Here is a 23,690-nt window from a genome sequence, read left to right on the forward strand (position 1 = left end):
CCCTTGGTGGGAAGGAGTCATGAGATCGATGGAGTAGCCCTTCTGTAGGTGTGCTTGTTCCAGCTCCTTCCTGTTTTCCCTGTGGATCTGGCTCCCCGCTTTTCACACATCTCTGGGATGGAGGTTTGCTTTCTGCAGAAGTCCCTGTGACTGCTGTGTCCTTGCCTGGCCACGTTGCATGGCACATGGTGAAGGTGCTTCTCACCCACTGGGAACTGCCCTCTCATTGGGCTGCTGGAATAGTAACACTTTGCTCACTGTTGCCTCTTTTCCTTAAAACAAAGCCCTTTTAGATCCCTATTGCCTCTTTTCAGCTCAGGGCTACATGCAATGAAGGCCCAGACTGTGGCACCTCCAATACTTGTTCATGGTGCATGTTCACTGATGGTATCTTATGTGGCTTGCTGAGGTGATGGCAAATGCCTGCTGGCTTCTTTAGCCAATGCTGTATGGATATGTGCTGGTTGGGAAGCATCTGCCATGCTCATACATGTCCTGAAGCTGAGCTGAAGGCAGAGGTGGTCCCACCCCGAAGACCCTACAGCCCAAATCCGCAAGCCAGGAGAAAGGAAGCTATTGAGTATGACGTCTTCCAAGTCACAGGGACCTGGGAACGGAGTCTAAATGGCAAGCCTGTGCCTCATCATTCCTTACACTTGTAAGCAATTCCTTAGACCAATAAGCAATGGAGACAGGGCTGAATCTGACTGATTTACCTGCACAGTCCTCTTAGCCCAGGCTATTTCCATGCCAGCAAGTCAGCCATGCTCCACCATCACATCCCCACCACACATGGCTTGTACCTCCCCCTGTGTCATGTTACCTCCCCTTGGCTAGTGAACTAGACCAGTGTCTGGTCTAGTGCAGCACTGTATGCAAACCCTCGCAAAGCATTGCAGTCTTGTGGTGTAGCTCTTTGTTGCAGGTCCAAGCCGAGCCCTTAGGAGGTCTACAAAAACTTCTGTGCTGGCAACAGCCCTGCTCATGGCATCTCTTGATGGGGATGGGAGCAATTGTGGTGAATGTGGAGAAATTCTGAGAAGCTGATGCCATTGTTGCTTTGGTAATCGAGGGAGGCTGGAAGGTGTGAAGGGAAGGGCTGGGAGGGACAGCTAAGCTGTGCTGCTCTCGCGTGTGGGTTGCAAATAAACTCCTGCCCTCAAAAGAGAAATGCGTCTTGGTGGTGACAGGTTGTAAATTTCTGGTCCAGGGTGAAGCATACTTTTGCTTAGATTTAATTTGTTTCCCCATAATGACCTACAGTTGGTCTTTGAGCACACTGGTGGTCCACGGTGGTCAGAGAGTCTGAAAGCAGGTAGGAAATGTCCATAAAGAAGAATAAAGTGCGTTTGGAGGAAGCAAGAGGCTGGTTGGTGTCTTGTCAGTATGGTGAAGACACATGCTTCTCCTATGTGTGTCTGCTAAGCGTTTGCAGGCTAATCTAGTTTTTACTAATTGAGTATTTTCCAGGTAGTTACTTCTTGACATCATTCTGTGGAGAAGCCTTTATACTTCTAGTTCTCACTGGGGTCTTCTTTATGAGAAGGTAGTGTCTGCCTTCCTGAGCATACATCTTTACATATTCTTTTATCCCATCTTGCATCCAGACATCCAGAGCCTCTTTGGTTGGGAATTTGTCCTGTTTTCATCCTAGACAAACTACATTTGCTCTCCCCTTGTACAGAAGACTTTCCACATCTTAATTCTTTCTTGTGGAAAGTTTTATGGGGGAATCTTTTAAAATGATCTATCCAGGATTTGACTCATTACTGTATGGTTAAACCCAGTTATCTGATTCTCTCTCTCAAGGTCTTAGTTTGGCCTGTTACCTTTTGACTGCATTATCTGCTGAGCATGTAATTTCTTCACTTTCTTTCTTAAGATGTTTTAGTTTATTTGTTCATTGAAGTAAGTCTCATTGTCCACTTGAATGTGGGGAGGAAGATGGAAAACAAATGCTTCCCTTATTAAATAAAACCACAAGTGTATTTATTGAAGCAGGCTGCTTTGAGGAGATCCTTGCTGTTGTGGGTGTTTCCCTGAGGTTACATGGTATTTTGCAGGCACAAGCGAATTCGCTCTGCACATAATGAGAATTGGGTGTTTATTTAATCTTGGGCTTTTTGCTTGGTAGCATGGATTCACCCAACTTCTTCGCTTGGAGCTAAGGCAAAAATGCATCCGCTGCTTCCCACAAAATAGTGTGAGTGAACCCTTCAAAGGCTTGTGTCTGGGCTTGTTTTGAAAAATTAAATTATGATGATGAGGGAAGTTTCCTTTAGAAGTTCCAGTGGTCACCTTGGAAGTTCTCTGCCCAGCTGGTAAATAGAAATATTGAAGGAAACACTTGCCCCAAAACCCCTTGGTTTTGCTTTATGCCTGGGGTGGCGGTAACTTCTGGGTGTCCAGTAGTGCAGCAGCAACCCATCCCTTGTCCCATCAGACATCCGATCCACTCAGTGCACCCACAAAGTCAACTACTGTTGACTTTAGGGCAGAGCTGTAGGAAGCCTTTTTTGTTTTGCTTTTATCTGTTGTCCTTTGCCAGCTGTGGAATTAAGCTGAGAGCAATCACATCCTTTCCTCTCCACCTTCTTCCAGGGCAATTAGTCATGAATCGCTGGCTTGGTGTGGCCCACAAGGATGGTGGCACATGGGCTCTGTGGACCCCATGTTTTGCCCAGGGTGTGTGCAGGAGCACAGGCATGGGGGTGTTCACCCACCCTCAGCTCATTGGTACCCCTCTCCTACTGCAGCTCTGCGTTCCTCTTGGCTCACTGAGCTTTCCTCTTCAAGCATCCCTATCCCCAGAGCAGAGTTCTCCAGCATGGTCCTGTTCTGCTTTTGCTACTTGGACCTGTAAGTCCTTCCTTCATTAACTTCATATCCCTTGATGCCAAAAACGGTCAGTCTTAAAAAAAAAAAAAAAAAGGAAAAAATAAATTGGGAAGCAATTTCTAGAAGGTGCCAAGGGATTAATTGAATTGGGCAGAAATAATGTGGGAAGGAAAATAATCCAAAATTGTGATGGTGCGTTACTGAACGGTGGGGGGAAGACTTCTCTGCCTGCAGCTGCCCCACTGCACTGCACTTGATCGAGGGCTGGGGGGCTGGGGAGGTGCATGGTCCTCCTCAGCTCTGTTTGCCAGGGGGGTGCCCCCTTGCCTGGGGCTGGTGTGGGTGCATGTGTGGGTGCATTGCAGGGGTCCTCCATAGCCTGCAGTGAGCAAGGCTGTATTTTTGGTGGGGTTCTGAGGGACATCTTGTGCCTTTCATTCTCTTTCTTCCTTTCTTCTTTATGTTTTTTTAATAAAGTTGAATGTGGGGAATGCTATTTCTGGGATGGGAGGTAGTGGTCACCAGCACTGGTAAAGCACCCATGGGTCCCTTTGCTGCCCTCTTGCTGGCTCAGGTATATTGGCATGAAGACAGAAAGTTATCGGTGAGCCTCAGCATAACCACAGCTTGCTTTTGCCACTGGCAGCCTGGATGGTCATACTGGTGAGGAGGTCCTTGGGCTACTGTACAAGTGACCTGGGCAGCTTCTCCTCTTCAGCACCTTCCTGTTTGTTTTCGCCTCCTGTTGCAGCAAAGCCAGGCTGCAGGGTTTGGTTTGGTTTTGTTTTGGATTTTTTTAATGTTTTATTTTTTTGCCCCCCTCAAAGGTTTTCTCTCTCCTCTCTTCCTCTATCTTTCCACTCTCTCTTGCCCCAGGCTATGCACCAGTGACAGGGATGTGCCACCCACTCCGCAGCTGCACCCTCAACCATGAAGATGGCTTCTCCTCGGCATTCGTCGTTGCCCATGAGACTGGCCACGTGTAAGTCACAGGGACAGAGCTGGCTGTCCCCTTCTTTGGGGAAAAAAGCATGGTGGTACCCCTTCCTTTTCAAAAGAGACTTTCTGCTAGTGCAGATGTGTGTACCACTGTGGCACCTAATGGGCTGGTGTAAATCCCCCAGGAACCTGACTTGACACCAGCTTTTCCCATCAGGTTAGGCATGGAGCATGATGGCCAGGGCAATCGCTGTGCTGATGAGACCAGCATGGGGAGCATCATGGCACCACTGGTCCAGGCTGCCTTCCATCGCTACCACTGGTCCCGCTGCAGCAAGCAGGAGCTCAACCGCTACATTCAGTAAGTCAGTTTTAACCAGGAGGGGCTGTTCTCCCTTCAGATGGTGAGATGATTGCCTGCATTCTGTACCCAGCAGCTCCTGCATGAAGCAAGCAGTGGACAAGTCCCCATTGGGACTGCTTGTTTTGGCCAGAATAGTAAAAATGAGTCCTTGGGAAGTCATTTTCCATTTTTCTTCTACTAACAGCTTTGGTTCCTTGCTTGAGTCTGAATTCATTTTGAGCTGTGGATGCTGGAGGCAAATAGGAGCCTGATGAAAGCTGGAGTTGTCAACAGAGCAGTAGTTTGAAGCTCTGTGCTGGTGGAGCCCACATCCAGATCGCAGATATTTTGCCATTTGCTTTGGGCAGCCTGTGTGGTTTCTCCTTTAGGCTATAAAACATTCTGTGCTGCATAATAAGGTGTAGAAATGGGCCATGAGGTTTCTGAGTGTCAGAGCCAAGAGCAGCAGGAAAGCAGGTGGCAGTGGTAGTACCCACTGGTGCCAATGTGCTCTTTTCCCTAGGGAGCTGCATTCAGCGGAGGGATGCTTGTCTTTAATTGACTCTTCACAGTTGGTCTTTGCTGGACACATTTTTCAGTGCCAAGATGAATCGGATTTCTCAATATCTGAATTGGAGAGAGAGCTGGAGGTGAGGGAGGGTGTGAAGAAGGGAAACCTTCCATGTCTGACTGTTTTGCCCTGCTTCTCTGCAGCTCTTATGACTGCCTCCTGGATGACCCCTTTGAGCACCAGTGGCCCACACTACCCGAGCTGCCAGGTATTAACTACTCCATGGATGAGCAGTGCCGCTTCGACTTTGGAGTAGGCTACAAAACGTGCACTGCGGTGAGTAGGGGTTGCATGGCCACATTGTCACCCCCCAGGACCCCCAGCCAGGTGCTGTGGGGCAAGGAGGGGTGCTGTGAGCCTACTGGGACATGCCGCTGCTGTCCCAGCCCAGCTCCTCTGTGCTCCCCAGTTCCGCACCTTTGACCCCTGCAAGCAGCTGTGGTGCAGCCACCCAGACAACCCCTACTTCTGCAAGACCAAGAAGGGGCCACCCTTGGATGGAACCGAGTGCTCTCCAGGCAAGGTAGAGACTGGTCCTTCCTGTCTGTTTCTTGGGAGGGGACAGTGACACCCTTGAGGGCAGCAGTCAGTGGGTGCCCATTCTTAGCTGGTGCCAGTTCTTAACTGGCATTACTCCTTATTTTCCCCAGTCTCTGCTCAGATGAGGACTTCGCTTTTCTTCTGATCTGCCTGCTTCTGCAGAGAAGCAGGGCTGTTTTGTCACCTGGCAAAAGAGCAGTGCCATCATTGCACATACAATGTCACGATGGCATCAGCTTTTACTTTAGGTTCTCTTAGCATGCCTGTTAGCACAGTATGAAAGTGTGGATACGTTGGAAAAGCTGCTGGCCCATGTAGGTTTTGGGTGGTTCTTTGCCAGAGAATGGCTTGATGCAAAGTATCCAGCACCTTATGATGAGTATCTGTATAAATTCCAACAATGCCGTTGAGAATGCAGTCTTCTCGAGTGCTTCAATGATGCTTTGCTAAAAGGTTCCAAAATAAGGCTTTTTGGAACACATACAGATGTTTTACATGTCGTGCTGGCACGTGGCTCCAGGTGACTGCAGCATCTACACTGGGAGGTCCATGGGCTGGTCAGTGTTTTGCCTCTTTGGGGACCTCACCTGCATCTGTCACAGTGGCCACTGAAGGCACCATTGGCTTTTTGCCAGGGCTGGAGTTAAACCCTGGGTCTGGGTGCCCATGGGGTGATGCTGCAGCTTCGTGCCAGGCATAGTTACATGCCTGGGAAGAAGTGCAGAGCTCTTTATTTTGCTTACTGAAAACAAAACAGCTTGCTGCTGTGCACCACGCAGAAGTTTGGGTTCATCCTCCTGTGCCAGAAGGGAGACATCCCCAGAGCTGGTCCAGTCCTCGGCCCAGGTATAATTCACTGCCTGTCCAAGGATCAACGTGGGTAGAAAGAGGAGTTCAGTTGCAGACAGAAAACCAGTCCAAAAGCTCAAAAATACAGTGTTACAAAAAGAAATCCAAAGGGATTTGTTTTGCAGAGGGATCTTTGCCAGGCTTGTGCCTTTAGCAGCCTTTTGCACAGGTTTGTCCTCCGTCTGTGCAGCTGCATGGCTCGTGTATCATGTCTGGAGCAAATCAAACCTCCTTCATTGCCCGCTTTTCCAGCTATCGTTTGAAAAACTAAAATACTTGCGACCAAGTAAACCCCAGAGAAAAACACGATAGTATAACCCAGCTGCCGGCTTCCCATCTGATGTAAACCACCACTGTGCAGGCTTTTCTATATCAGATTCAAGCACAGATGTGTTGGGAACCTGCCCTGCTTATTCCTGTTCTTCTGCTGCATTTTCTGCTGTGAGTCCCAGCTGTAGAGCTGTGCTGGGCTCTTGGAGCAAAGCCACCCGTCTCTTTCTTCCCTTCTAGTGGTGCTTCAAAGGTCACTGCATCTGGAAGACGTCAGAGCAGCCTTACAGCCAGGATGGCAGCTGGAGCTCCTGGTCCAAGTTTGGCTCATGCTCCAGGACCTGTGGTGGAGGCGTGCGCACTCGCAGCCGGAGCTGTGACAACCCACCGTACGTTTGGTCTCTGCCTCCGTCTCTTTTAGCGGGGGTAAAACAAAGTGCCTGAGAGCCAGAGGTTCCTCGCTCTTCCACTTGTTCCCCTCCTTGGCAGGGATGGGGACGTCTGCTCCTGTGTGACCTGTGCCATGCAATTGGGCACTGAGCTGTGTTGTGTTTGAACAGCATTTCCCACCCCCCAACCCCGACACAATTTTAACCCACCTGCTTTATTTTCCAGCCCAGCATATGGTGGGCGTCACTGTCCAGGATCCACCTATGAGTACCAAGTGTGCAATGCTGAGGAGTGCCCGGGGCCCTACCAGGATTTCCGTGCCCAGCAGTGCTCCAAGCGCAACTCCTACTACACCCACCAGAACAGCAAGCACTCCTGGCTTCCCTATGAGCATCACGACGGTGAGCGGCAGCAGGTCCTAGCAAAGGAGCGGTAGCCAAATTGCCTTCTCCCCTGGACTAGGCTGCACTGGTGGCCATCACCATGGAATGGAGACTATGCCAGCTGCACAGATGTTGGGTTGTGGAAAGCTCCTGAGGTGGAAACTAGAGTGCAGTAAACCAGCATCAAGCAGCCAGGTCTTTAAAATCAATCTCTTATGCTTGTCCTCAGGTGACCCATAGGGAACCCAGACATACTCTGGTTCCTTCTGTCTCAAAGTGCAGCAGAGTTGGGCTGGGATCAGCCCATGTTCAAATCTCTCCCTGCTCCTCCTGTGCTAGGAAAATGAGAGCCCCTTGTAATGGTAGCCACAGATAACTCTGTGCTACTTTAAAAGTTTTATCTCTGTTTTCTGTGTGCTTTGGCACGCAGAGGACTTGTTTTCCTTGGAGACGGTGGGGTGATGGCCCTGCCTGCTTGCTCCCGGAGCCACAGTGGGGGAGCGTGCTGCTCCAGGCTGGGATGGGAGCCAGGTCTGTCTGCCTGGCTTGGTATTCCTCATGCACACAGCCAAGTGTCTTGCATTGTTGTATCTCATAGCGTGTCTTGTCCAGCCGCCTTCTCTTAATTTTCTGAGTGTGCTGGGCAAAAGTGCAGACTCTTGAGCAGCAAAAAGGTGCAGCAAAATAAGGCTTATGAATAGGCTGGGCTTTGGAAATCTGGCTGTGCTCAGGGTTACAGGCTGAGATGGTTTTCTGTCTTCAGTCACCCTAATGTATTTCCACAACCCCCCTTTTTTTTTTGTTTTCTCCTTTTTCCCCTTTTTGTTTTGCCTCAGATGCTCAGAAGTGTGAGCTGATCTGCCAGTCCGAGGGAACAGGGGATGTGGTGTTCATGAATCAGGTCGTTCACGATGGTACCCGGTGCAGCTACCGAGACCCCTACAGCATCTGTGTCCGTGGCGAGTGCGTGGTGAGGAGACGACAGCTGCTGCATGACCATCTCTGTCCTTTGCCTGTCCAGGAGAAAGCTTGCGCATCCCCTTGACCCACTCACTACTCCTTGGGGATGCATGTTTTAGCCTGGGGACTGACCCTAAGGGCAGCAAAGAGCTATGGGGATGGTGGAGCAATGGGAATGGTTGCAGGCATGTAACTCTGCTTGTCTTCTCTTCCCCACGGGTGACAGCACGTTGGCTGTGACAAGGAGGTTGGCTCCCTGAAGCAGGATGACAAGTGTGGGGTCTGTGGAGGGGACAATTCCCACTGCCGGACTGTGAAGGGCACACTGGCCAAGACCCCGAAGCAGCCAGGTGAGCAAGCTGGATGGATTTGGGAGTGGATTTGGTCAGGGTAGGCTGGATTCACATGTGGATGTGAGCGAGTGTGTGTCTGGTTGGAGAGCACCTGCCTTTTCCTCCATCCTTCCTCCTTCTCTTTCAGCAAGTGTTTTGAAGATGTTTGAAATTCCGGCTGGAGCTAGGCACCTTCAGATAGAAGAGATGCAGCCAGCATCCCATAGCATCGGTGAGTTTGCTGTCTCCCTTCACCCACTACTTTTTTTAGCCCTATTCTGACAGTTCCCATGCAAAGGGTCTTATTTGAGTCATTCCAGTCCTTCAAAGGCAATGACCAAAGGAAATGATGTTGAAATACCTCCTTTTTTCCTCCAGCTGTTAAGAATCAAGCCACAGGTAATTTCATCCTTAATGCTAAGGGTAAAGAAGCCAAAAGCCGTGTGTTCATTGAGATGGGATTGGAATGGGAATACACTGTTGAACATGGCAAGGAGAGCCTGAAGACCAGTGGTCCTCTGCATGAGGCCATCAGTGTTTTGGTAAGTCTGGTTTACACATGCTCTGCGGGTGTGGGGTGTCCATTACCCAGTGGTATAGAGAGGGAAGGTGGTCCGTGATGGGATCTGGGAGGTGATGGAAGGACTTTGGTAGAGAAGGGATGTAGGGCATGTCATTAAAACTGGGTGAATGAGCTAGCCAAAAGCAAGAGACAGTGAGCTGCATGCAGGAATGGCATAAGGATACATCACTTGGGTTCTTGCCTTTGAGGCTAACCATATTTTGCTCTATGCAGCAATTGGTTATGACTCCATACCTCATTTTAGTTATACTGGTATTTTAGGTAGTTAGGTATTGGGTTTCCTGGGTGCCTGGGGAAGGATAGGTCTGCACTCCCTTCCATCCCCTTGGCCGGTGCTTGCTTTGGGTGTAGACTGTGAATCTGCAGGTCAGAGGAGAGTCCAGGGACTTACGACCCAAGGCTGGAGAGTTGGGCAGTTTGGGCAGCGTTTTACTCCACAGCTGGAGAGATGTGTTCTCGAAGGGTAAATTCTGCATTCAGAGCCCACCTAATCATGTTTGAGGTGGTAATGTGGTTTGTTTCTCCTACAGTGTGTACTGTACCGTTGTTCACTTCTTTTTGTTTTGATGGCCTCCTCTTCCCTTCTCTCTCCCATGGCATCTCTCCTCCTTCTCCTTCCCAGTCTTCAATTGTCTTCTCTGCCCACAGGTCATCCCTCAGGAGGAGGAAGCAAGGAGCAGCCTGATGTACCGGTACATCATCCATGAGGACCTGCTGCCCATGATTGGAAACAACAATGTCCTGCTGGAGGAGATGGATTCCTATGAGTGGGCCCTCAAGAGCTGGTCTCAGTGCTCCAAGGCGTGCGGAGGAGGTAGCTTTCCCTTTGTAGCAGCCTACAGTGTGTGCTTGGGAGGATGCTCGGGTATGTTAGGCAGTGCATGAGCCCTTTGGAACATCTCTGGCTTGGAAACATGCAGATGCTGTTTTAAAGTGTTTCTCAACAAGATCGCATGTTGCAAGGCTTTACACCTAGACTTGGTACTGCTTGGAGGCCTGGCTTTCTTTTCCACACCCATACCCATGTTCTTTGCACCCCTGTAATTTGGAGGATCTACCACACAGGAATATAAGTGTTAAAAAACATTATTGCAGAGCAGTTTAGAGGAGCATTTTATCACAGAATCTTAGAACAGTTAGGCTTAGAAAGGACCTTAAGATCATCTGGTTCTCCTTTGGACTGATGTCTTATGAAAACAGGCTTATGTGATCATGTTTGCATACCTATGTCTGTCTATCCATGTACCTACTATGATTTTTTTAATTCCTTGGCTGTTTTTAAGTGGATTTGAGCCAAGGAATCTTGCAGATGACTGCTCCTTAAGCCTGGGTGAAGTGCTGCTTGGGTCCCACCTGAGTGGTGACATCTGAGAGCACACGTCCTGCAGGAATGCAGGAGAGGGACTGGGTGGAGAGCTGGTGGGAGCCCTGCACCCATTGCCTCACCCCCCATGCTGTGCCCTGCCAGGCATCCAGTACACCAAGTATGGCTGCCGGCGGAAAAGCGACAACCGGATGGTGCATAGAAACTTCTGTGACAATGGCAAGAAGCCGAAGCCGATCCGGCGGCGTTGTAACCTCCAGGAGTGCTACCAGCCAATGTGAGTAGTCCTTGGCTGGCCCGAGGTGTTTTCATCTCCTCTATGGGGATACTGTGGGCCTCACTGGGAGTGCACCAGCAGCTTCCTAGTGTGGGCATCTCCTCTAACACCTTTGCCCTGTTCATCTTCTCCCCGCTGGCAGCTGGGTGGCCGAGGATTGGGGCGCCTGCAGCAGGTCCTGCGGCAAGCTGGGGGTGCAGGCACGGGTGGTGCAGTGCGTGCAGCGCCTGCAGGACGGCACCAACCGCACCCTGCACACCAAGTACTGCCCTGGGCAGCGCCCCGAGACGCGCCGGCCCTGCAGCCGCCTGCCCTGCCCTGCACAGTGGAGGACGGGCGCGTGGTCCGAGGTGAGCTGGGACGGGTGGGGAAGCCCTCCGGTGAACAGCAGGGTCAGGAGGAGGGTACAGGAGCTGGGTGTGAAGGCCAGGTGCTTATAGAGCAGGCTGCTCTCTTAGGCGTGGTGATAAAGGTAAAAGAGCCAGTGATGTTTTCACTAAGGCTTGTGGGGAAACTCAGAATTAGACAAGAGATAGCATCACTGTGCACCCCAGTGGAGCGCAGGGAGGGTTTGCTATAAAGGGACAGGGAAAGCCCTTATTAGAAAGCACCACCCACCTGAGGAGTTGTATGTGCCAGTACTTGTGAATACTTGCCCTCGGATGGCTGTCAGGGCACCCTGTTTTCCTCACCCCACCACCGACTGTCTGTGTGTTTGTGCACAGTGCTCGGCCAGCTGTGGGGAAGGTGTCCAGCAGCGGCAAGTGCTGTGCAAAGGCAGCGAGAATGGTGGGCTCTGCGAAGGGGACAAGCCAGAGGCCGTTCAGGGCTGCCACGTGGCCGTCTGCCCGGGTGAGAGAAGGAGCAGGAGGGGATGGTGCTTGCGGGGGGCACACGCTGACAGGGACCAACCTTCATACTGTCCTCCAGCCCACCTCAGCTTCCGGGGATGCCAACAAAGAAGGCTGGGTTGAACATCCCTGATGCTGCTGGCAGAGAAAGGGTTGAAGGCCAGCCTAAATATTGTCACTTTGCTGTTCTGGGCTGTGATATTTGTTGCAGATGGTGTTGGGTTTTCTGGCAGTTTAAGGATGTGATAAGCTGAAGGATACAATGGGGATTGGCACCCTGGAGTTCACCTTGGGGGTTTTTGGGTGACTTAAGTGCTGGGCCTACTGGCTGCTCATTTCTAAGGATATCCCTTAAAACAAAAAAATTCCCCACCAAAACACCCTACCCAGCTATTTTGAGTGTCCCAGCCTCCTGTGCCAACTGGACATTGTGGTGCTTTCTCCACAGAGAAGCTCTCTGGCATCACCACCAGTGCTGACACCAGTGACCGCGGCACATCCAAAGGACAGCGGGTGCCTCAGGATGGAGACAAAAACCCTGTTAGCAAGATCTCCTCCAGTAAGCATCCCTCCTCGGGTGAGGGTGATGCTCCCAAGGGCTTCTGCAGCTCTCCATGAAAACACAGGCGGGTTGGAGAGAGGACACACATCCAGCAGTGGTTCTGGGGAGCTCTGCCCTCTGCTGCTGCATCTCTGATGCCTCTGCTTGCAAAGCCTGCTGCTCGGTTGCCATCTTGTGGAGTCTGGGATCTTGCAGTTTCCACTGCCTTTGGCTGGGCACCGTGTTGCACTTCCCTTTGCCTCCTGCATTTTACGCCCTTTCCTTTTCACCTTGAACTTTTTTTCAGCCTGCATCAGTAACATGGCTGGGTTTTGCCCCTTGCTGCAAGCAAGGGTTTGCCTTGGAGTGCTTCACAGGTGGAGTGGGATGCGTCGCTATCTAGTTTAAGATGCTGGTTTGGAGCATCGCTTACTCTCTGTTCTTTTCTCCTATGCACAAAAACCTTGAGCACTTTGCTTTGTTTTCCAACTCCCTCCCTCCCCTTTCCTGTACAAGCATTGCTAGAATTGCTGCCTGGGGCAGAGAGCAATAGTAGGTTTGACAGCACCCTGCAAAGGGGGTGGAAGTGCCTAGAAGTGCTCAGAAAACATGTGGATGAGGCCCTTAGTGACACGGTTTAGTGGTGGACTTGGCAGTGCTGGGGTAATGGTTGAACTTGATGATCTTAAAGGTGTTTCCCAACCGAGCTGATTCTGTGATTGGAAGAGTGCAGTGGTGGGAGCAATGCCATAGTCTTTCATTCTGCCTGACTCTGCTCTGTCCTTCTCCAGGGGAACCCTGCCTTGGGGACAAGTCCATCTTCTGCCAGATGGAGGTTCTGGCTCGCTACTGCTCCATCCCTGGCTACAACAAGCTCTGCTGTGAATCCTGCAGCAAGAAGGCATCCTCCACCACCAGCTCGCCCCTAGCCACCGGCCCCAGCGCTCTCCCGGGAACTGCTGCTCCCAGCCCTGCTCCCCTGCTCTCCCCCGGCCCCACTGCCTCTGCCCAGAGGGAACACCAGGGGGGCCACACACCGGTGCCTCAGGCCGGGCCAGCCACCAGTGGAGGGATGCCCAGCAGCGGTGCTTTACCCAGGGGGCTGCCAGACCCGAGTGAGCCGGGCAGGGGCTATGCAGCCAGGTAACCCCTCAGGACACCTCCTCATGGGGCAGGGGGAAACCTTTACCTCCCTCCCTCACTCTCCTCCTCCCCCTCTTTTTCCTCTCTTCCCCCACCTTCCAGTGGTGGTTTTCATGGATGGCACTGCAGGGTTTGGAAACGACCCAGTCACCCAGAAATTGCCAGGAAAACCACTTCTTTCCCAAGATCCCCCTTGCCTTCCCAGCTGTGGCATGGTTTTTTGCTGTTGATAGCGCCACAGAAAAAAAGGCAAAAAGGAGCAAAGAAAGCATCAGCGGCTTGGCTGTGGGTAGACAGGCTGCTTCCTCCCACGGTGCTAAAAGGACTGGGGGTGGGTGGGATTTAATGTTGCTTTTTCCTTCCCCCTGCCCGAAGCAGCAACACCAGGTGTGCTGGACAGAAGGGTCCTGGAGGATGCTGGGAATATGGGGGGGGGGGCAAAAGCAACCAGAGGTAGGTGGTAAGGTGTGGTGGGTGGGAATGTGGGGAAGTGCCCAGACTACCGCCCTGGGCTGTCCCTGTTGGGGTAGAGTGGAGGATGGAGTATAAGAAGCATAGACCAGCTTCTGTCTTTCATTGCAGGATAGGCAGAGATGGTCCAGGCAACATTAACAGGAGCAATAAGAATAAGGTGAAAGACCAAAAATACATGTAAAAAATGCCTGTCACCTGGTGGTGACTTTTTAGCCAATATTGTCATTGGCCAGCCTTGAGCTGATACCAATGCCTGGCCTCCCCAGGACCACCAGCCTGATCCCTGCACTCTGGTACCCAGTGCCTGTGGGGCATCAACACCATATGGAGGGAAACAGGGATGACTGGGAAGCTGGGAGTGGATTTTAGGGGCAGTTACAAAGCAAGGAGAGAGGAAGATTCATCTGCATCTTTTTTAATGGCATTAATCCTCCATTTCACTCCCTCCCGTGGAACAAAAATTAACTGTGCCAAGTACAAAATGTATGCACAGCACTTTAGGAGCCTAGAGCTGCACACACCTTGCTTGATGTCAGGATAGCTCCAGGCACAGGGTCTGCCTGGAGCAGTTACAGTCCTCAGAACCTCCCCAAAGCAGGATCAGGTGATATGCTGTGTCCCTGAGGACACAGGCATGTCATGGTTTTGGTGCTTAGGGGTGTGCATCCTCCCAGCTGAGGGTATCCAGTGCCTCCAGGTGCAGTTGAAGGGGAAGGTGGGCTTCTGTGGGGGATGATCGCTGGTAGGGAGGAGGTTTGGGGGTCAGAGGGATGCAGGAGGGCAAGGCTTGGCAGATAGACCAGTTTGGCATTGCAAAGCAGGATCTCATGGGAGTATGTGCATGGTTGTGGGTCCATCGGCTGGCCCTGGAGGTGCTGCTTTTGGCCATCTGAGGAGGAGCAGGACAGGGCATCTCTGGGGGCTGTGCTGGGCAAGTTCTTCAGGTGTCTAGGGCTTGCTGGTGAAATGGCCCAGGGTGCTTGACATGTACTGAGAGCCTGTGGGTGTAGGGCATGCTGCTGTTTGAGCCTGGTGTTTTCAGTGCTGTTGGTGCTGTCAGTGCTGTCGAAGCACTGCATTAGTAACACTCGTGGCTGCAAGAAACTTGAGGTTGGGGCATCTCAGAGGAGCTCATGTCAGTGTGCATACCTTTGCTGGTTTGATGTAGGTTGTGGCGGGGGAGAGGTAGAGGTACATGCTTCAGTGGAAATGAATGGATACCCCTGTGCATTCCTGATGTTTTAAGCTTTGGACTCCTTCTGCAAAGCTCCCCTGGAGCTATTCAACAGTACAAAAAGGGCTAAAGAGATGTTAAGGCTGCAGCTTGTGCACTCTTCTGTCCCTGGATTGTCTCTGAATGTTAGAGCATTTATCTAATTACTTTTATAAGCACCTGAGACACGAGCTCCCTGCCTCTTGGGTGCTGCCCTTTGACATTAAGTGGGCTTCACAAAAGATGGAAGGAAGCCACACATCTGTCTGAGCCAATAACCAGCACACCTCGTGGGAGCGGACAGATGGAGGGATGCCGATGAAACACAGCAGTGGGGTGCCCAGGTCCAAGGCGTACAGGTATTAGTAGCTGTTGGATCAACAAGATACTGTGGATGTACGAGGGTGGGATTCATCCCTCCGACCACTGACACCGCTGCTGTACCCTGTGCCAGCCTATCCACCAGCACCACCCTCTGTGGGGGTCAGCATTTATTTATTGTGCCAAAGATAATGCTTTGTTTACTCTTCAAGGAACAGCTCTCCCTAGTGGCAGGGGCTGGGGCCCATGCAAGCTGTCCCACACCCTATCCTGCTGCTGGAACAGCCCTGGGCTGGCTCGGGGCAGGACTGAACTTGCTTTGCCTTTTACTGCCCAAAGCAAGGCTTTTCTCAAGCGTTTAGCCCCCTGCCCTCTGGTCTTTGAGCCATTGAATGAAAACAAAACCTTGGCCTGTCAAAAAAGGGCTGTAATGTCTCCAGGGTGCAGTATATGTGTGTGCATGCATGCATACATACCCACTCCTTCCTCCCAGATTCTCAGCTGCACCCCTCCCTTCAGTGCTGTCCTGGGCGTTAGTGCTTGACTGTGTTAGGGATATTTGCGGTGGTTCCTTGCTATACCTCGGAGGAGAGCTGTGGCTCAGGGCTGGCCCAGCCCCTTGCAACCCGCAGCCAGGGCTCCTGGGGGGGGGCTTCGGGGCAAGGGGGCTGTGCTGCAGGTGCTAAACCCCACTTCTAGCTGCGAGAGGTGGGTGAGATTTAAAACAGGGTGCGATAACCACCCCCTCTGCCACACTGAGTGCTCTGGGGGGTGATGCTGCAGGGCTGGGACCCAGCCCTGGGTGCTTGTTCCAGGAGAGTGTAAGAAGCACCTAGGGCAGGCTAAGGTTGAGTCGTTTCTTGCCCTGCAGATGTCACAGTGCATGGAAAGCTGTGGCATGGTGATGTAGTGCTGCGATGGCCCAGCTGCCTGCAGGGATTTGGTGCTGTCACTGGGAGGAGAGGGTGCATCTGGTCCCTCGCATCCTCCTGGGCTTGGCAGGTACTCCAAGTCATTCCTGTGATGTAACCTTGTCCAGTGTTACAATGATGTATAAAGTTTTGTACATACGAGATTCAGAGCTTTTTAACTTTTAATATTTATTAATTTTGTTGGGTTCTTTTTTTTTTTTTTTTGAACTCTAACATAATGTAAAAAATAAAATAAATCCACATCAGGATCTCTTTCTGTTGATTTATTCAGGGGATGTGAGAGGCATGGAAATATGAGTGTGGCCTGGTGTGGTGGTTGAAATGGTTTTCACACAAGCCACAGCCTCTTTATTTTATTTCAACCCAGCTCCTTATCAGCCAGAGTTTCACATAGCTATTTTGAGGTGATTTCCCCCCACCTTAAATAAGACAAAGACTCAGCCAAACACACAGATGTATAAATTACAAGCACCCTGCAGTGGCTTTAATAACATGCTGAGATATGCAGCTGCTCAGTTTCACTCTTGCAAGGCTTGTTTCTAGCCGTGGTTGGTAGTGGCTTCATGGTACAACGCACTCGTTCCCAGGGTGCAGAATAATGTCAGCATCACTGGACCAGCCATCCCTGCTGCTGCAAAGGCCTGTGGATGTGGGATGGCTGGTGATCTCCTGGGGATCCTCCTAGGATAAAACCCAGCAGGGGGTTTATCATGCTGCAGGTCTGCAGTGACAAGCTCCCTTAAATTCGTGGTCCTGGAGGGCATGATGCTGCCTTACAAGGTCATGGGGCTGAGTCTGACCCTGCTGCTGCCTTTTCCATTAGCTGCTTTCTGACGTGCCATGCCACCACCTCTCATGTTGCAGTACACTAAGTCAATTGGACTGATGATGGAAAGTACATTTCTGAAGCCCTGGGACATGGCTTTAGTATCATGCGCCTGCTCTGTCTGTGCCTGCTACTGTTGGTATTGCAGGAGAAAACCCTCTCTATTATGTACGTATACACACACAGAAATATATAGCTTAGCCATTGCAAAAATTATAAATAAAGATGCATTACTGGTTCAGGCCAAGAAGAGCCCCTGAGCTTGCACTGACAACTCGGGCTATGGTCAGGTCATAAAGAACCATGAAAATGTTTTGATAGCATCCCCTTGCTCCTGTGTATGGCAGAGAGGAGCGCTGCCGAACGCCAGCTATTGTAGCTGCTCATGGGCAAGGTTTGGGCAAGGGCTTTTAGGTAACCTCTAATGCAAGGCTCAGTGTTGCCTCAGTTGCCCCAGTTTGCAGATGATCTGCTCCATCCCTGAAGCAGAAGCATGATGCTGGGTGCAGGACGTCCTCCAAGCTTGGGGTTGCTTGGTGGGTGTGGCGTATCAAAGACGGACTCCAGTTCTGGTGGAATCTGAAGACCTTTATTTCCTTTTGCATCCCTTTTATAGTCTACTAAGTGCTAAGCAGTAACTTTCCACTCTTTTACTCCCTTATCATCCCGATTTAGCAAAACTACTAAGGGTTACAGGTATTCAGAGTTTCTTCTGTCTTTGAGATGCACATCCTGCTTTATCTTGCAAACTGCCTGCTTTGTTTTGCTAACCAATGTTTACCCTTCATTGTTCTCTTTACAGTTCCCAAGGCTTAGGCCTCATCAGGGCAACAGCACCTGGTATTTTCTTTACCATTCCCAAAGGCTTAAGCCGGACCAGGGCGATAACGCCTGGATCCATTTCGTTAACTATTTTTATCCCGTCACCCGCAGCTGGGTGCACTCTCACCCCATTGCTGGTAGCTGTGGATCCTTGATTGCGGCAGCAATGAGCAGGACAAGAATGGGTCTCCTGCTCAGGCTGTGTTCCTTGTGGTTGGACAGAGTGCATCCTTCTGCAACTCAAGGGCATGCAGTGGTAGAGAGGTGCCGGCCAAGGTGCTTGATGAAGTCTGCTTGGGACTGCGGCAGGACACGGTTAATGACCGACTTGGGAATCCAGCCCTTTGGGAGAGAAAACACCCCAGGTTTGGTCCCCCTGGGTCAAAGAGTTGGAGCACCCATCCCAGGGAGGAAGGCGCATTTGCACACTAGGATTCATATCCCTTGCTGTTGCACCCCAAGCAACATGTTAGCACTTGCCTTCAGGTCCATGTTCAGGAGCCAGGTGAAGCGGGTACGACTGGGGTCCCCTGCCAGTGGCTGCAGAACTATGCAGCTCAGCTGGGACTCGGCCCTGCGGTGGGCAAGGGAGCAGGCAGTTAAGATGTACCCCAGGGGGAGCAAAACAGGGCAAGGAGATCCAGACCAAATGCAACAGAGGTAGCTCTTGGCATGCCTCTCTTGCTGTGCCTGGTGCAAACGTTCATGACTGCAACAGTGATCTCCTCCCTGCAGGGACATGGTACCCTGTGATGATCATTTTGGGGGGGGGCTTTACCTGATGCACCCTTCCTGTAGGGGCAGCTTCTCGATGTGGGTGGCAGTGCCCACCAGGTAGATGGCTGTCTCCTTCCTCCTGCGGTGCCGCACACTGACGAAATCCCGCTGGCCCACCAGGTTGCCTGGGCTGGGAGCAGTGACTTCGTGTGTCACCAGTGTGTCTGTCCCAATGCGCTGCAGCACCTACCAGAGCAAGGAGTGCCCCAGGGATTAGGCTTCTTGTGGCTACTCTTCTTGGGACATCCCTGGCACCTCCTTACCTGTGCCCAGGGGATGTTAAACCACCTCTGGGACAGCATCATGGGGTGGCAGCATGAGCAGAAACAGCAGCAAGGTCGTGGCTTAGGGCTGGCATCTGGTGATAATTAAATTCCAGTCCCTTGTGCTTTATTAAGAGGGAAAGTGGGTGATTTTTTTTTTTGCAGGTTTTTTTTCACCTGGGCTGGGACCCTGCTATTTCTTTTTTTGAAGGGACAGGGAAGTGATTGTAATAAGTAAGCAGAGGTTGGGTAGCATCTGAGCCAGCCCAGGTAAGCTAGGGGAGGCTTTCTGAGTCTGGCAGCTTGCTTAGTGATGCTGTGATTTGACAGCTGAGTAATAAGGCAAATTCTCAAAAGAAGCCCAAGACAACATGTAAGCTTCCTGGGGGTGCCCCCACAGTGTGATATATTTGGTTTTGCCTCATTTTTTGAGCTGATTTCTCTGACAGCTTCTTCCCTCACATTGAAGTCTGAGCAATGTCAGAGTCCCCCAGAGTGGAAAAACCTCTGTGACCAGGGACTGTGTAAAAAAAAGCTTGGAAACAACACGTTTCTCAGTGCCATGCCAGTAAAGCAGGTCTTCTCTCCCTGGGCTGATATCCTGCTCTTGCAGGATGCAGGATTATCTTTAATCCTTCAGCAATCTTAAACCCCTCAATAAATATGACTTTTTTTTGATGCTAGCAACCCTGGTGATGCAAAGTGTCTGATGCCTGCCCATGATGGTATCTCTCTGCCTGTGGTGCATTCCTCCCCACTTTACCTTTACCGCACTGATGGCTGGGTTCCACTGGGGCATTTGCTCAATCCTCTCAAACAGCTCCCGGTGCAGCTGTGCCACTGGCATAGGCAGGACCACTTCAGCTCGAAACACCTTGCCCAGCCCAGGGAGGGCAGCACTGGACATGGTGGCCCCATTGTCCTGGGAGAGCAGAGAGACTGCATCAACCCCAGTGTCCCAGGAGGCACTGGCTATGTGCTGAATGCCTCACCAATAAATCATCCCAGTCCCGTTTTTAATCACCCCTTGGTTTACAGGTGAAAGCTGTTATATCTAAATCATGCCACTATGATTGCCTTTTTTTTTTTTTTTTTAAGCTCCCTTCTAGCCAAATTAAACAATTCAGCAAACACCTTAAAGAACAAACACTGTAAATAATAGCAAACGCGCAATCTGTTGGGTTTTTCTGCAGAAATGCTCCTGGCTTTCCCTGGGAACATTAATATCTGAGTTCCCCTTTCAAGCTTTTTCTTGCTGTCTATTGACTTTGCAGATCTGCTTGTGAACGTTTTTAACAAAGGTTTGCTTGGAAACCCTCTTTGCCATGCATGCTTTTGCACAGCATCTCTCCTGCACCCACAGTTTCCCTTCAAGCAGGAGGACTAAGAGAAGCAAATCTCCCCTCCCCAGACTCATTTCTCCCCCTGAGAGCTTTTCTGGCGTGAAGCAGCAAAGGCAGGTAGTGGCCGGGCTTTACCAGTATCATTTCTGCTTGCCAGCTGGTGTGCTGCTGCAGGATGCTCAGTGCTTGCTGCAGGGCTGCTTCTCCCTGGGTGATGTAGGAGAGGTCCACACTGGAGAGCTGGCTGGGACTGGTGTCTCCAACCAGCTCAGTGCAGGCTGCAGGAACAAGGTAAAGCAATGTGAAAAGCAACCCCCCCACATACAGTATTGAAAAGCCCCCCCCCCTCAACCCTGGGCATGTGACTGTGGGTTCAGAAGTGGAAATAGAGCTGGAGCAGAGGGTTTTGCTGACCCAAAGTCTCAGCTCTTACCATGCAACTGGTCCCCTATTGGGCTGGAGTATGGCTTGATGCAGAAAACCTCGCTCTCAGGAATATCCCTGGCATTCATTTGTGGTGTCTGTGCTGACTACTTGGAAAGGGTTTTGAAACTGTTTTCCAAATCAATTCCCAGTAACACTGTGGTACAAACTGCATGTTGTTGAGGTATTATTAACATTGCATAGGCAGCCTTTGGAGCAAGCTGCACTTCAAAAAAGTCCAGATGAATTTGCCGGTTTTGAAGTCTTTAGGTAAGTGGTGGAACTGAAGACACAGCAGACATGCAACAAAACACTGAAAAGTGACTGCAAGCTCTGCTAAATGCTTTGACTGCCTGTGCGGGGAGCCAGTGCAATTTACCTTCCCGGAATCTCAGGGTTTCCCCACTAACGCAGTTTGCCATCAGTACAGGAATTGTTTTTAAGCTACCAAAGAGCTGGATACCAGCCCAGCAGTGAGAAGACAGTTAACTCTGTCCCACAAAATATGGTTCAATTCAGATGGAGAAGGGTGCATTTTAATACACATCCCTCTATCATGTGTTGCAAGGATGTTGTGAGCAGGGCTAGGAAATTTACCCAAGCACCCGGGCTGAGCTTACCTGTCTTCTTCCCCATCAGCCTCTGAATATAAGAAGGAATTTTGGAAGACAGGTGGTGGGACCCTCTTACCATCAGTGCTGTTGTGTCCTTCTGTATTGCTGCAATGGCTGTTGTCTTCAACCCTAGGGAGAGATATGTGGGCTTTGGCGAGCATGGAGCATGAGAGGAAGATGATGTGGTGCTCAGTGTCTCTGCTGGAAGCTCGTCTGGAGCTAAGACCAAGACTACTCTGTGCATGATACAATGTGGAAGAGAAAATAGTTGCATAGATGTGACCATAACCAAGGAGTCCTGTCCCAAGGGAATGCCCATCAGATGCAGACTTAGTATCTCCTTTAGGAATCTCTTTTCTGCCTGTCTTTCCTGAGGTTGGAGGGAAGCCAAGCAGTGCTTACCAGGCAGGTGGCGGAGGTGGTCATGGGCGATGCCACAGCACAGCTTGATGGTGGCCTGCAGCATGATGCAGGAGCAGGGCTGCTTCTGGGAGAATGCTGCATCCCAGAGCATCTTTATAGCTGGCCTGAAGGACGGCACCTTACGATAGGACCGTGCTTCCACATAACAGCTGGGAATAAGGAGTACTCAAGGACAAGGCAAGTGAGAGGAGGGGCCAGAGGAAAAGGGAACACTTCCTTCTGAATAAGCAGTCCCTGCTTTTTTCTTTCCCTTTGCAGGCAGCTATGGATGAATGCATCACTAAGGCACAGCTGAAACGGGACACTTTAGTGGTCCCCAGTGCCACTTTATCAAGGGCTGTGGTGGCAAACCCAAGCTGGCAAAGGCAACTGGTGACACACGGAGGGAAGGATGGGGTGGGATATGAGAGCAATGTGGCTTTGCTCTCAGAGAGCATGGAAGCTGCCGTTAAAGCCATGCTCGTGGAAAATGATGCTTCTTTCTATGGGAACTTCATAGAAGTTATGGCGGTAATCATTGCTAATCTAACTCCTCAATTAACACCTAATTTTTATGTTTTCTACTTTACCCCCTTTTATTTGTCCCCCGCAGGGGATGGCTGCAAATCCCTGTTCCCTGGCAGCTCTGGGCCTGTCACAGTGATGATGGGCACAGTCTGATGGGTCTATCCAGTATTGAATGTTGGTCTAACAAGTGTATTATTAGGAGTAGATTAGCAAGAGAGATGCCTGTGTAAGGCTTTTGGGCACGGCAGAATAAGAAGTGGTGGTGAATTACTCTTCACTGTGGTGAAGAGTAATTGAGTAAGTAGGAAAAGCAGTGGCAGGAAACAACTATTTCCACACAAAGCTAATAGAATTAAATATAATTTCTTCTTTCTGAGCCGTGGTGTTGGGTCTGTTCAGGTGAGTGTTCACTCCCAGGAGCAGCCACTCACTGATGGGGTGACCCTTGCAGCCCATCAGGCATCCCAGCAGCTGAGGAAGGCAGCAGCCCCTGCCAGTGCAGGGAGGTGGGCCAGAGCAGCAGCTTGTCCTTGTGTCACCCTTCACAGCCTTGTCCCACATGGAAGACGGTGACTATGGCTGTCTCACCAAATATGTTCTGGGCTGCTAATACCTTATTTCCCACAGCAAGCATCATCACATTCCTTCAATATCAGCAGGGATGAAGGTGGTAGAACAGTTTCCTAGAAGACATTCAGGATTTTTTCCCCATGCTTTTTTTTTTTTTCCTGCTGTGCCAGAGGGTTTTATCGCAGCCCTACAGACTTGTTGGCTCAGCTCAGAGAGTTCCCAGGCCCCCTGCCTGACTCACCAGCCCCAATCCTGAGCTTTTCCCTAGGCTTTTCCTGCAGGAATAACCTTATGGCACAGCCACTGGTGCTTACACAGCTGTATCCCATTGCAGCTTCACAGCTTTCTCCTTCCATTTCTGACTGCTGGGCAGGTTATAACAGCAACCCCTTACTAGTGCTGCTCTTTGGATGCTCTGCTGCTCATTTGTGGTCTGCTTCATGGTCACTTCCTATGCAGTGGCACCCAGATAACTATCTCTGTGCATATCCTGTGCTTGCAGGAAAGCGCTGCAGATATGCCTGTGTGATGTACCTGGGCCAAAGCAGCTGCAAGCTTTGCAGCAGGAGCTTGGGAGGTACACAGCAGCACAACTGCAGCTCTATGGGAGATTTGCCATTGCCACAGCTCTCTGGTGCTGTGATTTACAATGCTGCTTTGGTGAGTTGCAAATCACTTTTTTTGTTTTGTTTCTGTTTCATGGGGTCTGGGGAGTCACTGGGGCCCAGCAGCTAGGAAATACAATAGGGGTTTTGTAGGCTGCCTAGAAGGAAAAAGCAGTGGCTGAAAAGAGATCTGCCCCAGTGCTTTAAAGCTTCACCTCCACTAGCTCCCAGGAAAAGCCAGTCCCTGCTAGTGGCCTATGATCTCACACACATTATGCTCACTTTTGTGCACACTTTCTCATATTAGTTTTGTCTCTGCAGAAAGCTGTAACAGACAAGCAGATAATGTTTTATCATATATTTGGTGAGTGGTGTCCACACACTCTCCTGAGGGCTGTACAAAATGTCCTGGGAATAGAATGGTTTACAGGGGAAAAGAAAGT

General features: G+C 50.7%; 2 protein-coding genes across 3 annotated transcripts in view; one reads left to right on the forward strand and one right to left on the reverse strand.

Moving 5' to 3' along the window:
• ADAMTS14 (ADAM metallopeptidase with thrombospondin type 1 motif 14) overlaps positions 1-13,659 on the forward strand; it is a 33,911-nt gene extending 20,252 nt beyond the window's left edge. For both annotated transcript variants that reach the window (XM_062611617.1, XM_062611618.1), the window contains exons 7-22: positions 3,715-3,820; positions 3,995-4,138; positions 4,835-4,967; positions 5,101-5,214; positions 6,591-6,739; positions 6,966-7,141; positions 7,960-8,093; positions 8,310-8,433; positions 8,564-8,647; positions 8,794-8,957; positions 9,647-9,812; positions 10,467-10,599; positions 10,742-10,949; positions 11,325-11,451; positions 11,899-12,009; positions 12,783-13,659. In XM_062611617.1, the coding sequence (XP_062467601.1) occupies positions 3,715-3,820; positions 3,995-4,138; positions 4,835-4,967; positions 5,101-5,214; positions 6,591-6,739; positions 6,966-7,141; positions 7,960-8,093; positions 8,310-8,433; positions 8,564-8,647; positions 8,794-8,957; positions 9,647-9,812; positions 10,467-10,599; positions 10,742-10,949; positions 11,325-11,451; positions 11,899-12,009; positions 12,783-13,138 (2,429 nt within the window). In that variant the 3' untranslated portion in view covers positions 13,139-13,659. The remainder of the gene's footprint in view (positions 1-3,714; positions 3,821-3,994; positions 4,139-4,834; positions 4,968-5,100; positions 5,215-6,590; positions 6,740-6,965; positions 7,142-7,959; positions 8,094-8,309; positions 8,434-8,563; positions 8,648-8,793; positions 8,958-9,646; positions 9,813-10,466; positions 10,600-10,741; positions 10,950-11,324; positions 11,452-11,898; positions 12,010-12,782) is intronic.
• A 3,839-nt stretch (positions 13,660-17,498) lies between these two features.
• On the reverse strand, positions 17,499-22,643 carry LOC134160026 (steroidogenic acute regulatory protein, mitochondrial-like). Its single transcript, XM_062611619.1, has 7 exons — positions 21,545-22,643; positions 21,149-21,271; positions 20,241-20,383; positions 19,526-19,684; positions 18,501-18,685; positions 18,203-18,296; positions 17,499-18,064 (listed from the first exon to the last, which is right to left on the reverse strand). The coding sequence occupies exons 1-7, from the start codon at positions 21,654-21,656 to the stop codon at positions 17,963-17,965; spliced, it is 918 nt and encodes a 305-aa protein (XP_062467603.1). The 5' UTR covers positions 21,657-22,643; the 3' UTR covers positions 17,499-17,962.
• Between the last annotated feature and the right edge of the window lie 1,047 nt (positions 22,644-23,690).

This window comes from Pezoporus occidentalis, unplaced genomic scaffold, assembly GCF_034315485.1.
Source record: "Pezoporus occidentalis ecotype Australia unplaced genomic scaffold, CSIRO_AGI_Poc_V1 ctg155, whole genome shotgun sequence".
NCBI classification, from domain to species: Eukaryota; Metazoa; Chordata; class Aves; order Psittaciformes; family Psittacidae; genus Pezoporus; species Pezoporus occidentalis.